This window comes from Suncus etruscus, chromosome X, assembly GCF_024139225.1.
Source record: "Suncus etruscus isolate mSunEtr1 chromosome X, mSunEtr1.pri.cur, whole genome shotgun sequence".
NCBI classification, from domain to species: domain Eukaryota; kingdom Metazoa; phylum Chordata; class Mammalia; order Eulipotyphla; family Soricidae; genus Suncus; species Suncus etruscus.
This window is the reverse complement of record NC_064868.1, coordinates 119,236,180-119,254,364: the sequence shown is the minus strand read 5'-3', so window position 1 is coordinate 119,254,364 and position 18,185 is coordinate 119,236,180. Positions and strand designations below refer to the sequence as shown.

Sequence of the window (18,185 nt, the reverse complement as noted above, 5' to 3'; positions counted from 1 at the left end):
CTGTGAAATGATTTCTATATATACTCTGAAATAATTCACGATCAGTATGTCTACTTAATATCCATCAGCATACAGTTATAAGATATTTTCCTTTTTTCAAGTCAAGGAGTAAATCTTGAGAAATAGTGCTGAACACTTAAAACCCTTGCTGAAGGTAGAAAGATAGCTCAATTGTGTTTGGCATGGAGATAGGCCCAATTTAATCCCAGAACTGTGTGGTCCCTCTAGCATTACCCGACCACTACTAAGTGTGGCCCAAAATAAAACAACAAAATCTTCTTGCTTTAGGTCCACAGAGATACAATTCAAATGGCCAGAGCATGTGTTATGCTGTATTGTGCTGTGCATATAGGAGCTCCAGGTTTAGTTCCTGGGTGGTACATGCAGTGCATGACCCTGGAGCACTGTCAAGATTGACCCCCACCTGAATAAAGTCCCATCCCCAAACACCTAGCTGGGACTAGCTGCTGAGTATCCCTAGGTGTGACTCAAAGCAAACAAGAAGTCCTTGTTTGGTCTTGCAGCTGGTTGGGCAGGAAAGTCAGGAGTAAGAACTTAGTATTTGTGACCTTTAGTCCCCCATGTTGCCCATTCCGAAATCTGAACATGAATAACTGCTTTCTTTTGACAGATAATCTCTTGGCAATAGTACAGTGTGTTATATTTCTGCTTTGAAGTTGGAGAAATAAGTTAACAGGAATTGAGAGGTTGTCCTGGGATCCTGAAAATTAGTGACACCTCACTTATTTTGTGGACATTTTCTTTTTTCCATGATTCTGTGCTCAGGACACTTCTGAAAATGCCCAGGAGACCATCTGGTGTTGGACATCAAACCAGCCTTCTGCATGCAAAGCATATGCTCAACCTTCTCTCTGTTGGGGTTCTTCTTCCTTTTTTCCCCAATAACTGTCTATATGTGTGTATACGCATATGTAGATATATTATTCTCCAAAGATCTCATTTTAAATATACAGCCCTGCACTCAGCCGACCCAGGTTCAATCCCTTGCATTCCATAATGTCCTCCGAGCCTGCCAGTAGTGATTCTTAAGTGCAGAGTCAGGAGTAACACCTGAACATCACCAAGTGTAGTCCCAAAACTAAAATAAATTAACTAGATTGACCATTTAAGTGAAATCCAAACACATAATTGTAAACCAATTTATACGTGATAGAGACTTGATCATCAAAGCTGCACGTCCTTTTTGGCCTCTTAAATGCTGAGACATAAGTCATTGTGAAAGTGTATAGGGCTGTTATCAAAAAATTTTACTGGATTCAGAAATAAGTATCATAGTAAACAGATCATACCCTTGTAAGTGGTTAAGTGGGTTTCTCTTTTTTTAAGTGGTGTTTATTGAAACACCATGATTTACAAAGTTCATAATAGAGTTGTTTCAGGCATAAAATTTTCCAACACCAATTCCACCACAACTGTCTCTTCCCTCTGCTGGTTTCATCCCAACCTGTCGCTCTTCACATGCATAAAACGAGTTTATTTCATACTGTTGGTACAATAAAACTTGAATGACAAGTAGATTTATCATAAAATAAATCAATGAGTCAATTTATGGTGCTTAGTTGCTATTTATTTTTAATCTTTTCTAATCTGGTAGAGGAGCCATATGCACCATTCGTGAGTACCGTACTAATGCCACCTGTTGGGAAGTTGATCCTACTCTTTAGGGAAGCTCTTTCAATGCTTCTTGCAAAACTGGTTTTAAGACTGAATTTCTGCTGCCTGCCCATGAAGCTCTGTATGGTTTCTTAAAATTGGGGAGTTTTTGTACTATATCCTTCTATATTCTTCTGGTTCTTAGAGACTCATTTGGTAGATTTGTATATCTGAAGAGCTTTCTTTTGTATATAAGTTCCCTTATTATCTTGCTATTTTCAATATTATGTCCATCTTTGGATTTTGTCGTTTAGGGTACTTCTTTATTAGCAATAATTTTTCAGTGCAAGTACAAAGAAAAAAATAGTCATTTGAACAGCCTCTCAACCAGAAGTGCCACAAAAGCCATGATAAAGTCGTCATTTACAGACATTCTCATCAGAAATACTCTCACTCATAATATCTAAAATTTTGTTTTCTTAGAGTTCCTTTTTTTGTTGTTGTTTCGGGGCTATAGCTGGCAGTGCTTAGGGCTTATTTCTGACTCCGATCAGGAATTACTCCTGGTATTGCTCAGGAAACCCTCTGTTGTGTTGATCAGATCTGGTCAGATGCATGCAAGGCAAGCTCCTTAATCCTTGTTCTATCTCTCTAACCTTTACCTTTAAAAAAAAGCAAACAAACTGGGGGGGGGGGGGCACCAAAAAAACTTACTTTGCAGATCAGTATGGATTAAAAGCAAAAAGTGAAAGGATATGGAGAGGAAAGCTTTTAAGGGCAGGCATATGGCCAACTGTTAGATGAGACCACTTAGAGCAAGCAAGGAAACAAAACTGTAAAATTCTGGGCATTCCTAGAATGATAATGTAAGGTAGATAGGGCTTCTTAATGTTTCCCATTCATAACCCCCTTCTGACTGTGAATTTTCAGGTGACCCTGGGTATTTAAGTTTATAAAATTATTAGGTATATAAACCAAGCATTTATATATAATAAATCAAATTAATTTTAAAGCAAACTTTTATCTTTTTTAAAAAGTATTTTACTAGGGGCCAAACCAGTAGAACAATGGTAGGACGTTTGCCTCACACACAACTTCCCAGGACGGACCTGGGTTCAATCCCAGATGTCCCATATGGTCCCCCAAGCCAGGAGCGATTTCTGAGTGCGGAGCCAGGAGTAACCCCTGAGTGTCACCAGGTGTGGCCCAAATACTACCTATTTAACCAAACAACCAAGAATATGTTAAATTACTCTCCAACCCCATTGAATAAAGCAAACTTTTAAAGTTACACAACTTTGCCACCCAGTTTAGGAAGCAAAGATCTTGGCACTTAAATAATAATACCCAAAGACAATAGAGATGAGAGCAGGAAAGACTAGCCCAAAAACCAAAATACATAAATAAATATTTGGAGCTGGACCTATATTACAGCATACAACAAGTACAATGCTTGCCTTGACTGCAACCAATCCAGGTCTGATTCCTGGTATCTCCTAAGTGCCCCTGACCCTTGCCAGTCAAAATTCCTCAACATTGCGACTGTGCATCCCCTCAAAAAAAATCCCAGAAAAAATTAGGAAAGCATATTCAAGAGAGAGATTAATTGCTTGACTTATTTGTATCAATTATTTGGAAGGGGGTGGACCATACCCAGTAATGCTCAGGGCTATTCCTGGCTCTGTGCTCAGAAATGACTCTCTGGGGGTGCTCTTGGGTGGGGGAGGAACCTGGGGGAGTCATGGAATTCAAGCCAGGGTCAGTTGGATGTCAGGCAAGCACCTTAATCCCAGTACTCTTTGGCCCCTGTTTGGTTTATTTAAAATTCAGAAATAAAATATTTTCAGAAGTTTGGCATTTAAAGAGAAACTTCTGAAATGTTTCTTGCCAAAAATGCCTTGGCGAGATTTGGTGAAGTTCTATGACTTTTAGTGGGGTAATTCAATGCTGCTCACGGAACGATCACTTACTATGTGCTCCTCATGTGTCCATTTTCTTAATCCTCATGGCAGTCCTTTTATAGAGGAAACAATTGAAGTTTGGAGAATTAAATTATTTGACAAAGATCTGAAATAGTAAAAAGTAGAAACCATATTCAAGCGAGGATCATTTTTGTTAAAAGTAGATTTTTTTTACTGTTTCTCTTTGATTCTCAAAGCAATCAATTGCTCTTTTTAGTTTCTATACCCAGCCCTAGGTCAGCTATCACCAGAATCAATATGGCATGTTTATATGTGTGTCAGCACGGCCTTAGATCCTCTGATTCAAGGGCCAGAGAGTGCTCTTAATGACCAGTTACATGCAAAAGAGAAATGTGACTACCTTTTGTTTTTTTCTTTGCTTGTTTTATTTTGACTGAAATCTGGAAATCCTGCTCAGATACTTCAAAGTGGTTTTCACTGGAAGGTAGGTTTTCTTCCCTACTCTACTATATATATGAGGCTCACATTTTGGGTTTGTTTTTGTTTCTACTGCTGCTGATCAAACCTAGAACCTCACAAATGCAAGCCAAGAGGTCTGAGCACTTCCCTTGACCGCAATTGCACTTTTAAAAAATAAATACAGTGTGGTAGCACCAAAGACCCAAAAGCAATGTGATGGAAGAACTGATATACACTCTTCTGTAGTGAGGTGGTGTGGAAGGGAGAGGTGTTATGGTCCTTGAGAGAGGGCGGGAGTACACTGGTGATAGGTGTGGTGTTAGAATTCTGTGCATGACAAATCATTACTAATAACATTGTAAGCCACTGATTTTCAATCAAAATAACAGTCAAAAAACTCACATCTCTTACTGCTATGCTTTTATGGTAGATGATAATTTTCTTTCCTGATAACTGCTAGTATATCTGCCACATGGCAGTTCAGCCATTATGAGGGTGTTGTTGTTGTTGTTATTTTAAACATTTTTATTGTCTTCATAGCACTTGTATTGTTTTTACATACTTTATCTTTTTTTAGGCCTCCTCCAGAGGTGCTCAGGGCCTATTCTCAGCCAGGTGCTTTTGGGGTGGAGGGACATACCATGTGGTACCAAAGTTAGAACCAAAGGCTTCTGCATAGAAGTCATGTGAGATACCATTTCAACCCTTTTGTGCAATCTTTTTAAGAAATAGCATTAATTCTGATCAACCCTACATAAATGTATTTTGTTATAGTGCAGTGATACATTTGCCAAAGAATCAAAGCATTTGGGACTGTGAAGTTTTTCTTTCTGGAAAATTTCCCTTGTTAGCATTATACTTTTGGTGGAAATTAGGTTTGGGAGGCATACCCAGCGGTGCTCAGGGATTATTCCTGGCTCTGTGCTCAGGATTGGCTCCTATTGGTGCTTGGAGATCATATGTATTGAACTTGGGTCATTGGCATGCAGCACAAATGCCTTAACCCCCATTACTATCTCTCTACCTTAACACGAAGCTATTCTCCAGGTGTGAAATTACATGGATTAGCATTATTTTATCTTTTTGTTTAATTTAGCCAGTTTTAAACTAAACTAGAATTGTATTTTCTAAACTAAAAACTAAACCCCAAACTAGACTTGTATTTTCTAAATGAAGTATTGTTACTTGAGAGAGAGAATGAGAGTGCTGCATGTAGTAATTGTAGATCTTAGATGCTTCAAGTCAGGGATTCTGACTCCATTCTGGAGTGCCTAGAATTGAGACTTACTCATCTTTTTCTGTTTATCCTAGCTCAGGTACTCAGGAAATTAAATGGGATGCCAGGGATCAAACCCGGGTTGGCCTTGTGCAAAGCAAGACACTAACTGCTATACTATCTCTCCAGCCCAAGTCTTGTTTATCTTTGTATCCCTGGTGCTTAATAATAGTAAGCATGTCATAAATGTTGATTGAATAAAGGGGCTGGCTCTCTGTTACATATCAAACCTACTGTGTACCAGATACTGGTGATGTTAATTGGGCTCAAAGATGTTAGGTGCTTGTGTTGCATGCAGCCCACCCCATTCTGAACTCTTGGGACTTACTTCTGACTATATGTGCTTAATGATCACTCTTGATGGTGCTCAGAAGACCATATATGGTACCAGGGATCAAACCTGGGTTAGCCTTGTGCAAGCCTACTGTATTCTTTCTGCCCAAATTAAATTTTTAAAAAGAAAAGTTTAGGGAACTTGAGAGATAGAACTTAAAGGGTTGGAGCACATACCTTGCATGTATGGGACTATGAATTTGATCCTTGGCAATGCATATCTTCCCCTTCCGCAGGCATCACTGAGAATATAAATATAGCCCTGAAGACCCCAGGACTGCCTCATGAGGTGTCAGAGGTCCCCATCATTTCTAGGCTTGACTGCCATCATATTGCTTTCTTGAGCATTGAAACTTCCAGCCAGCTTAGCCAAGTATTACTGGTAGTTTTCCCTGGATCCCATGAGCATTGTTTGGGAGACCTAGGCCCCCCAGAAATATAGATTGGGAATAGCATATTAATCATTTACAACTGTTTCTTTCTGCATAAGATAGAGTATATACTACATGTTTGTAATATAAGCAATATAGTATGCTCTGTTTACTAACATATACTTCCTTAAGGAGAGGTCTCTATCAGGATGTCTCTCTCTTTTATAGACAGATTTAAATTTTGGGCCATATCCAGAGGTGCTCAGGGCTTACTCCTAGCTTTGCACTCAGGTGTCACACCTAGTGGGAATTGAGGCAGCATATAGTATGCCTTGTATTCAACCAAGATCAAACATACCAAGGCAAGTTTCCTACTGCTCATATTTTGGATCAGGGATTAAACTGTAAAAATTTGAAAAAGAAATGGGGGGTGTTAAAATAATGGTGAAAAGTCACCTAAAAATGACTGTATCTTGGGGATGGAGCAATGGCACAGTGATAGGGTGTTTGCCTTGCACATGGACAACCCAGGATGGACCCTGGGTCGATTCCTGGTATTCCATATGGTCCCCAGCCTACCAGATTCTTTTCTTTCTTTGTGTGTGTTTTTGTTTTTTGTTTTTTGGGTCATACCCGGCAGTGCTCAGAGGTTATTCCTGGCTCTACACTCAGAAACCACTGCTGGCAGCTCAGGGGACCATATGGGATGCTGGGATTTGAACCACCATCCTTCTGTATACAAGACAAACACCCTACCTCCATACTATCTCTCTGGCTCCCAGGAGCTTTTCTGAGCACAGAGCCAGGAGTAACCCCTGAGTTATGTCTGGTGTTACCCAAAAAAACAAAAAAAATTACTGTATCTTAGTTTCTCTTTAAAGAGTAGAGGCTTTTAAGATAGAATCTTGGAACAAAAATGGTTCTCTCTCTTCAAAACAACATATAAATTCTAATGCAATAAAAATTATATCCATGTTACAAATCAAATTGTGACAAAAGTGAGGTACTTTGTCTATCAAATTCATAACACTAATCTGGGGCAGTGGAATTAAGAAATAGGGCCTGTGGCAGTGGAAATGTAAACTATTACTCTTGTTCTAGAAGTCAATTTGAAAGTTTTTCAGAATATTGGAAGAGTGTTCTTTTGATCGTTAATTCTTTTTTTGTTTATTTGTTTGTTTGGGGGCCATATCCAATGACTCTCAGGGGTTATTCCTGACTATGCGCTCAGAAATTGTTCTTGTCTTTGGGGGACCTATGGGACACCAGACATCAAACTGAGGTTCATCCTGGGCAGCCGCGTGCAAGGCAAATGCCCTACCACTGTACTATTGCTCCAGCCCCTGATCTATAATTCTGCTTCTAGAGAAATTAATTTTAAAGAAATTTACCATGGAGAAGCACACATTTACAGAGATGCTTATAGTGTTTTATTTATATATGTATGTGTGTATACATATGTGGGGGGGAACAAAAGATAATATGCTCAAATCTCTAAGTGGTAAGGTTATGAGTCACCTTAGTTTTCTTGTCAGTTTTTAATGTTTTCTGTATTTTTAGATGCCAAGAAGAGGTTTTTTGTTTTGTTTTGGTTTTTTGTTTTGTTTTGGTTTTGGTTTTGGTTTTGGTTTTGGTTTTTGGTTCACACCCGGCAGCGCTCAGGAGTTACTCCTGGCTCCATACTCAGAAATCACCCCTGGCAAGCACAGGGGACCATATGGGATGCCGGGATTTGAACCACTGTCCTTCTGCATGCAAGGCAAATGCCCTACTTCCATGCTATTTCTCCGGCCCCCAAGAAGAGTTTTTTAACCCCAAATTATATACCTTTTTTAATGTGGGATTATCTTTAAAGTATATAGAAGTTTTTCCATTCTCACGCTCACTATTCAATACCTACTTCTATTTCTAAACAGGTCTCCAGGAAAGGTTGGAATTTCAACATCAAACGTAAGTTGTGTTTTCTGAAAGTTACATATCTACTCATATAAATCCTGTATATTTTTCATTTATTTTTCTCTATATAATTCTATTTTTTCTATTTCTTTATTTTTTCTGAATTGTCATTTAATCTTACGTGATATGGTTAGACGCTCTAGAAATACCTATTTTTTAATACTGTACTGTGCTACAAGAAAAAGTTTTAAAAATTTCTACTGATTTTTATTTCGTTGGTAGTATCTAGAACAAAAATAGCATACTTTGTGTGTGTTTAATTGAAAAAAGGTAGTATTTTCATAACAAAAGATGGGAGAATTCTGAACTCTTGATATTTTTTATGGGCACATTTATTTGTGTCATCAGTATATAAAACCATCGATCTCAGACTTATATCCAAGAAAATAGTTGGTTGTTGATACATTATTCCACTCTAGCCTTTTTAGGTACATTAATATTAACACACAGAACTTGTTCTATCAAATATAGTATGTATGTGTATATATCAGTATATATACTTTTAAATTCAAACGTGCTCTATTTATTTTCAGTTCCAGAGTCCCTATCTTCTATCTATACACATTGAATTTTGATCTTTTAAATACATGATGGTATATTCATATGGAATATTCTACAGCAGTTCAAATGAATACATTATTTATAAATTATTTATATACAATACAATAGATGAGTTTCAGCATCATAGTGTTGAGAAGTAAAAATAAGTCACAGAAAACTACATGCATTAAGATTGCATTTATATTAAGTTCAAAACATGCAAATAAATAGTATATTGTTTAGGAATTCAAGCTTAGTAAAACTATAAAGAACAGCAAGGGAATGATAAAGTTCAGTCATCTCTGAAGGGTAGAGAATGTAAAGGAAATGGGGAGTGTTATTTGAAGCTTGAAACTTTTGGGAACAGTGTTCTTTTTCTTAAACTGAGTGTTTATGGAAGGTTCTATCATAATGTTCTTCTCCTTAAATTTTCTAAGGATTCTTTTAGGGACAGGGATGTAGCTCAATGGTAGAACATTGGCCTTGAATGTGAGACCCAGCTTCATCCCTGACACTGCAGAAAATTTTTTACTCAGTGTATAATGAAAGCAAAATAGGGGTGAGCCCCACCCATCTGTACTCAGGGCTTACTCTTGACTCTGTGCTGAAGACTCAAATGTAGTGTCATAATCAAACTGGAGCTGGCTGCATGCAAGACATATGCCTAATTCCTTGTACTTTCTCTCTGGTCTTAAAAATACAATTTTAAAGTAATGCATGGACATGGTGTATAGATAGTTGAAAATGTAATTTATTTCCTATCCCATATCCTTCACTTCTCAGTCCCTCTATTTAGAAATAATTGGTGATTATGCTCACAGGTTTGAATAACTACTTAGCTGTGAGATACTTTTGGTTTGGGGTTTGGGGATTAATCTGGGGGATCATGTGGTGCCAGGGATTAAACTAGAGTCTGTCACATGCAGAGTAATCACCTTAACTATTTCTAACCCCATCTGTAAAATATTTTTAGGTGTATAGCAAATAGATTTTAGAGATTTATTTATCTCAGTAATTATAAATTGTCCTCAGCGTGAATAAAAGTATAACATTTACTTACTTAAAATTGTGGGGTTGTATTTTTTTCCTTTTATTTTGGTGTTTTTTTTTTGTTTGGTTTGGTTCGGTTTGGTTTTTGGGTCACATCCAGCAGTGCTCAAGGGTTACTCCTGGCTCAGAAATTGCTCCTGGCAGGCTCGGGGGACCATATGGGTTGCTGGGATTCGAACCACCATCCCTCTGCATGCAAGGCAAATGCCTTACCTTCATGCTATCTCTCCGGCCCCTCCTTTTATTTTGAAATAAATATAGATTCTCAGAAAGCTAAGACAGTGCAGAGAAGTCCTATGTATACTTCATTTCTGTTCCCCTGAGCTGTGTATCAAAACTAGGAATTTGATATGAGTACAATGTGACTGTATCACTTTGTCTTTCTTTACATATGTATATTTGTGTACCCTGCTTCACTATCAAAAGGCAGATCTGTTTCTTCAGCACAGAGATCTCCCCTCTGCTATAAATTTCATACTTGCCACCTCGCCCACATTATTCCTAATCCTAGACAAGCACTGGTCTGTCTCATTTCTATAATTTTGCCTCTTTAGTTTGTCTATACATGGATTCATACAGTATGTGACTGTTGAGATCTTCTGAAAGGATAGGGATCTGTCCGTGCTTTTGCATGAATCTATGGGTTATTCCTTTTTGTAGTTTAGTACATATGTAAAGTATGTACATGCATATGTTTGTGTATATATGGATTAACTCAGACCATTGGATTACATATGACAGCATATTGTTGATATATTAATCAGTCCAAATAAAATTCTTACATAGTCATCATTTTTTATGATTTTTCAGTCTCACTGAACAAATACTTTTATGAAAAGATAATATATGAGAAAAAAGATAATGCATGAGATATTGATTTTTGTAAGACCACAGGTGTACACGGAGTGGGAGGTGTAACAGAGCCACAATAGAACCATAAGACCACTGTAACTGGAACAGCAGAGAAAAGTGACAGAGAGGTAGAACTTTTCTTGAAATTTGACAGATTTACATAAGTAGATTGGTAAAATTTGGGAACAAATAGTATGGACTAATTGATCTTTAAGATGTAGAAATCTCTGAGAACATAAAAAGATTCATTTGTTGGGGCTGGAGAGATAGCATGGAGGTAAGGCCTTTCATGCAGGTGGTCATCGGTTCGAATCTTGGTGCCCCATATGGTCCCCCATGCCTGCCAGGAGCAATTTCTGAGCCTGAAGCCAGGAATAACCCCTGAGCACTGCCGGGTGTGACCCAAAAACCACAAAAAAAGAGATTTTTTGTAACTGTCACAAATATTATAGTGATACATAAGTCAGAACTTAATCTAGAGTATTAGATTAAGAACTTCATCTTTTAAGTTTTTGAAATAAGACATTTAGAAAATTACTGCTTTTTTTAAGGTTAGGGTGCTTGTATTGCACACAGCCAACTGGGATTCAATCTTCAGCATCCCATTTGGCTCCAGGAGCACTGCCAAGAGTAAATTTTTGAGTGCAGAGCTAAGTGTGACCCCTCAATACCCCAGGTGTGGCCCCCCCCCCCAAAAAAAAAGTTACTTTGTTGTTGTTGCAGCTGTGTTCTCCAGAGATATTTTAGGAGGCGTGTCAGGGAATAAACAAAAGATAAGTGATGGGAGAGTGTGTAGGAAAGAGATCATAATGTTTTAATCATAAAAATTAAGAGTTAATTGAATATAGATCATTTTAATGCAGTTTGTAAAACTGGTAACTTTTTATAATTACAAAATGATTAAAATGAAGAAGCTCAAATCTTTATACTGAGTACTGCCAGGAGGTTACAATTAGCTGTCTACTATGCAGCACAGATGGAAGGAAACAGTGGTATGAATTGCTAGAAATTGAAGGATCTGCCATATACCTTTTAAGAAAGTGTATTTTGGGGGGTTTTTTGGGACACACCTGGTGACACTCAGGGGTTACTCGTGGCTATGCGCTCAGAAATTACTCCTGGCTTGGGGGACCATATGGGACACCTGGGATCAAACCAAGGTTCGTCCTGGATCAGCCACATGCAAGTCAAATGCCCCTACCACTGCACTACCGCTCTGGCCCCAAGAAAGTGTATTTCTGAAGTTGTGATAAGCAAGATTAGAGAAATGGCCTAATAGTGAGAAGCTGGGATTTACTTTAGTAGGGCAATCCATCTTCAGAAGAAGGTTGTAAATGACTGACTGACATGGTAATTGGTGTTGATTACCTGTAGACACATAGTTGACATCTGATGCTTTATTTCCAAAGGAAGAATGAGGGGAAGGACCTCCTGAACTTTAAACATCAAGGCGGGTAGACTCCTACATGGCTATATAGATGTATATATATAGATATATGGCTTTATATGGCTATATATATGGCTGTGTATGGCTATATATATATATATATATATATATATATATATACACACACACACACACACACTAAGGACGGTTTTAATAAGAAATATTTTCATGGGGCCAGAGAGCTAGTATAGCAGGTAAAGAAGGCATTTGCCTTTTATACAGCCAACCACACCCCGAGTGATCCCTCGTCATAGAACTGGAAGTAAATCTCAGCTGTGGCCCACCCCCTGGCCCCCAAAAAGAGTTCTTCTGCTTAACTTCTCTAGAAATCATATCCTTTGATAGGTACTTGGGGTTAAAGAACAATTTTATGGAAGTTATTATCTTTTAAATGTTTAAAGTCCAAGAGAATTTTGTTAAAAACAAATAAAATAGCCTAATCATTCTCATGTAGTGTCAGTGAACGTTTTATCTGTGATCCTTGTAAGTATTTAATTAAAGTAAATTGGGGTATAGAAATTATAAGTGCATTCTTCCTTTGGTTAATTTAGGCAAATTATCTATTGAACTATGCTGTGATAGTGATATGCCTGTTTTTCCTACTAATGAGTTATTGGAGGTTATTGGAAGTTAACTGGTTAACTATACTTCACTTATGGGACAGTCAGATATGTTTCTTTAATGTGCTTTAACTGTTTATTTTTGGTAGGGATGATTTTGGGCTACTATCTGATTCTGTTCAGGGTCACTTCGGGTAGTGCTCAGGGGATCATATTCAGTACTGGGGATCACACTTGGGTCAGCCACTTGCCATGCAAGTGCCTTAACCCTGCACTGTCTCCAGCCTTCTGTATGGAGAAGTATATGGGCCACATCCAGAAGTATGCAGACTCTTCGTGGCTCAGGTGACCGACCATAGGTTGTACTGGGGGGGTGAACTAAGGGCAGGTGCAGGTAAGTCAAGCCCCTTACCTCCTGTATTAACTCCCTGGCCTGTTCTTAATGATTATCAGTGTTCAAGTATTCTCTCTCCCTTTTCTTGTGAAGATTATCTTAATAATGGGCTTTGACTAACGGTTTTATTTTTTTATTATTAAATAAAAGCTTTTTGGTTTTGTTTCTGGGCTACAACCTGGTGGAGCTCAAGGGCTACTACTAAGAAGTTGCTCCTGGTGGTACTAGGGGGACAGCATATCTCTGGCTCTGCCTTTGTTTACTTTTTAGTTTATGAACAGAATTTTATTAAAATATTTATAAGATAGACCTGCAAGATAGATCATAGAGCTAGGACACTGCCTTTTATTTACCAGATCCTGACACTGCATGTATGCCATCTCCCACCCCAGTCATATCCCCAGTACTTCTGGGCCTGAGCAATACCACATGACTAAGTGGCTTCTGGACCCCCTGAGAACTCCTTGAGAATTCCCCCAATAAATAAATAAATAAAATAAATTGTAGTAAAATTTACTTTACAGTAGAAGAGATAAAAGATCTTGAAAGCAATATGTCAGAGCTATATTTAAAGGAGTGTGATTTGGTATACATCTGACAGTGCTCAGCACTTACTCCAGACTATGTTCAGGAATCAGAGCTGGGTCAATTGTATAAAGGCAACTTAACCCCTGTATTGTCTCTCCAGCCCTGGAGCTACGAAAAAAAAAAAGAAGGGGTGAGGTGGGAGAGGGGGTTGGAGCAATCGCACAGCAGGTAGGCATTTATCTTCACACGGCTGACCTGAGTTCGATCCCCCAATATTCCTTATGGTCCCTGAGCCTGCCAGTGGTAACCCGTGAGCACCACACCAGATATGGTCCAAAACGCAAGAAAAAAGGGGGATAGGGCCAGAGAGATAGAATAGTGGGTGAGGCATTGCCTTGCACACAGCTGATCTGAGTTCAGTCCCTGCATCCCATATGGTCCCCCGAGCCTGCCAGGATTGATTTCTGAGCGCAGAGCCAGGAGTAACCCCTGAGAGCTGCTAGGTGTGGCCTAAAAACATAAAAAAAATTTTTTGAGTTAGGGCCAGATAAATAGCTCAACAAGCTCTGTATATGTGTTGCACACAGGAAACCCAGATTCAGTCTCTGGCACTGCAACTAGGGTTGCAACTAGAGTTGCAATTAGGGTTGGTCAGTCCAGAATGTGGCCCCAAAGCAAACAAAATAATATTTGAATTAATCGAAGAAAATTTAGAGCATACATTATTCAGCATTTATTTACAAAATGATTACCTGTTTCAGGTACTCTGATGCTGGATAAAAGTGAAAGAATAAACAAAACCCCTCTTTCTGGGCCAGAGAAATGGCTCAATGGGCTGGTACACATACTTTGCATGTAGTATCCATTCCCTACACTGCATGTTGTCCCCCTGAACACTGCTGGTTATGGCTGCAAAACCATTTAAAAATGAATAAAAACCTGTGCTCAAACTGAGCTTACATTTTATTTAGGCAGGGAAGAGGCAAAAAAAAAAATAGACGTTAGCAAGGTCTTTTCAGATGGTCGTATCTGGAAGAGAAAGAATGTAGTTGTTTATGATGGAAAGTTAAAGGAATTGAAGGTGCCAGAGAAGGCTTTTCTATAATCAAAAGCCAAGGATTTGTCTCCTTGAGCAGTCTGTTCCCTTGTTTAGTTTGAAGGTTTTTCTGATGACACTTAAGTCTTAGGGTAGTAAGGAACCAACCAGTTGGCAAGACTGTAATAATGGAAGAGTGCTGAGAGAGAAGTCAGAAATGTAGATGTCAAAGATAGAGAGCCATATTATGTTAAGCCCTCATGGACTTCGTTAGAATGTGCGATTTATCCAACATTTAAACTATCATGAAATAATCTTCCTCAAGAAATTTGTATTAGATTTCTCCCAAATTCTGAAATCATTGAACAACTTCCTAGGTTAAAGTATTGGAAGTCCTGCATAATTTTGTTTTGTACATCAAATCTTTAGGAATATAATAATTTCTGAAATTTTATCATGGAGCCTATTGTGATTGTATTTTGATTAAATATACCTTAATACATATTTAAATCCTTGACCTCCTTGTCAGAATCGTACAGTTACCTTGTTCTAACAAATTAAAATATGCACCAAAATTGTGGATTCTTTTCTCATGATCAGTAGTGATGTCAAATTTCTTTCTATACTTCTATAAATGTAAAGACTACCCAGAAAGAAGAAAATATTGTGCTATTTATAAATGTATGTTTGTCTTGTTTTACCCAAATTTTTTCCAGCAGTAATACAGAATCCACTTCTACCTTCTCTAACCTCCCAAATATATATATATATGTACGTATGTGTATATAAATATATACGTAGATATATATGTATTTTTGGTGGGTTCAATTTTTTTCATCTATTATTCTTTGGGGTCTTCATCCAGTTTAAGTCTTGATTCCTTTTATTTAAATCTTGTAGAGTTTGAGAAAACTATTCTCTTGAGTGTGCATTTATTACAAATAGAAATAATAAAAGTATAAGCTATACATTTTATAAAAGTATATAATATATGCATATATTATAAAAGAATAAAACAATGTACAAATATATTAAAGTATAAATTTTTTATATAACACACTTTGATATGGATAACAATTCTGATTCACCTCTGCTTAAGTTCTTCATCTTTTTAAGCTACAAGAGTACCTGGTAGGGAACTGGAGAGATAGTGTAGCAGGTAGGGTAATAGTACAGCAGGTAGGGGCATTTACCTTGCATGTAGCCAACCCAGATTTGACTCTTGGTACCCCTATATGGTTTCCTGAATGCTCCAGAAGTGATTCCTGAGTGCAGAGCCAGGAGTAAGCCCTGAGTAGAACCAGATGTGGTCAAAAGACCAAAAAAATAGTACCTGATAGTTACCTTCATTTTAATTTTATGTTAAAATAGGAACATATAAATGTCTTATTAAGGAAGAAAATAGAAATTGCTGATTGCTGACATTCTTAGTAAAAGGCATTGTCCCACTTGTCATAAAAAGTCAAAGCATCTATTAGTGTATAAACCTCTAAACCTGGGCGATAGCACAGCGGTAGGGCGTTTGGCTTGCACATGACTGTCCAGGACAAACCTGGGTTCAATCCTGGTGTCCTATATGGTCCCCCGAGCCAGGAGTGATTTCTGAGCATAGAGCCAGGAAAACCAGGAACATCACCAGGTGTGGCCCCAAAACCAAAATAAATAATTAAATAAAAATAAAATAAAGCTCTGAGCCCTTTATGGGCTTTTGATTTATTAATATTATAGTTGCTATTTGTACCCTTCAGACAACATTTTTGAAAGAAAGTAGGCCGTCATTTGGTCTTTGTTTCTTTTCTTTTTTTAAACAGGAAACAGAGAACACTGCGGATGAATTTGTAAAAGTGCCCCTTGTACAAGAATGGAAACAAGATGTGTCTAAAGAGGTATGTAACATATGTCAATATTATTTTAGCAAATACATTTATGGTAATTTTAGTTATAAAATTGTGTATATTTTTGTTATACTGCTGTGATTTACAAAGTTGTCCATAATACAGTTGCTTCGGGCATTCAGTGTTCCATCACTAGTGTGATTTTTCTTCTACCAGTATCCCCAGTTTCCTACTCAACTCCAAGCCTACCCTCTTAGCAGACACAAACAAATGTACTTCATATTGTTTGTTACAATATAATGATAAATGGAATCATCAAAAGATAAATCAATAGAAATTAATTTGTGATCATTGTTTTATTTTAGTCGTACTCTAAAGCCATTGTGACAAGTATACCTTTCTAGGTTATTGTTTTTTTTTTTCTAGAATATCTTTATTTAAGCACCATGATTACATTTGAAGTTAGGGTTTTGGGTTTTTTTTTTTTTTTTTTTGGTTTTTGGGTCACACCCGGCAGCGCTCAGGAGCTACTCCTGGCTCTATGCTCAGGGACACCAGAATTCGAACCACTGTCCTTCTGCATGCAAGGCAAATGCCTCACTGCTGTGCTATCTCTCCGGTCCCTGAAGTTAGGTTTTATCTTAAAAACTACACTTGTTAACTCACTGAATTTGGTGAGTTTGGCAACTTGCCCATTTAAATTTCCTATGATCCTAGTAGGCTGTCAGGAGTATGAAATTTGGAAGGGTCATTCTAGGAGCTGTGCTTGGTGGCTTGATGGGTTCAGTTGTGGAGTTGAGCCATTTCTGTTCTGAAGGATGTTGGGTGTGGGTGGGGCTGCTGGGCCTTTGGACAGGGAGGGGACTATCCCCAACCACATTTTAAGAAGGCCCTAGAGTTTTCAGGGGACCTCTCACTGTGGAAACCAGTCAATCTGGAGCAGTTCAGCAGCTTGGCGTACTTTTCAAGATTCACAAATTTTCTATAGTCTTTTAGTGTAGTGAGATAGGCAGGGTTGATATGTTCCTAGAATGTTAATTGAAGGCACATCTATTTTTTATAGTTGTTTTTTGGGTTTTTTTTTTTGGTTTTTTGGTTTTTTTTTTTTGTTTTTTTTTTGGTTTTTGGGCCACACCTGGCGGTGCTCAGGGGTTACTCCTGGCTGTCTGCTCAGAAATAGCTCTTGGCAGGCACGGGGGACCATATGGGACACCGGGATTCGAACCAACCACCTTGGTCCTGGATCGGCTGCTTGCAAGGCAAACGCCGTTGTGCTATCTCTCCAGGCCCGATTTTTTATAGTTGTTTTTAATATTTAAACTAATTGCTAATTTGTCCTTTAATTAGTATTAGATATTTTTTGGATTTTAAGGATAATTTATTTTATTTATTTTTGGTTTGATGGCTACACCCAGTATTGTTTAGGGCTTATTCCTGGCTCTGTACTTCAGGTTCACTCCTGGTGAGGACTGGGGGACCACATTCCCCCTCCAAACTTTTTCAAAATTATGCTTGTGTTGATTAATTCTATCATCAGCTCTTACTTGTTTTTTAAAGTCAAATTTGGTTTGGTTCGCCATGTTTTACAATATCTTATTTATTCTTAAACCAGTTGGTTTATTGTTAAGATATCCAAGTATTCAGTCATCACCTTATAAATTAGGTAGACTCTAGACTCTGGCAAAAGTGAAGTAGGTCTAGAGAAACCATTGATGATTAAGGGACTAGGGAAATAAAATAGCTCAGATGGTTGGGAACATGCCTAGGCTGTAGAATGAATGCCTTGAGTCCAGTCCCCAGCAACACAGGCCCCAGACCACCACAGGATCACAGGAAGTGGCCATATACAAGCAAAAATGGAAGTTACTAGAAACTAATATAAAAATACACTGGGAAATCAGAAATGAATATTTCTAAATAGCAGTAATAGCCAGTTTAATGTAGCATGATTTTCTGCTAAGCCATATCAGGAAAGTTCTGTGACACAATCTATTAACTTTCTGGAGCCAAGG

The 18,185-nt window shown here is 38.0% G+C and overlaps 1 protein-coding gene across 1 annotated transcript in view; it reads left to right on the top strand.

Moving 5' to 3' along the window:
• The window catches only part of WDR44 (WD repeat domain 44), a 74,712-nt gene that overhangs the window by 12,148 nt on the left and 44,379 nt on the right, over positions 1-18,185 (top strand). Inside the window, exons 2-3 of the mRNA XM_049767020.1 lie at positions 7,892-7,925; positions 16,150-16,224. Coding sequence (XP_049622977.1) covers positions 7,892-7,925; positions 16,150-16,224 — 109 coding nt within the window. The remainder of the gene's footprint in view (positions 1-7,891; positions 7,926-16,149; positions 16,225-18,185) is intronic.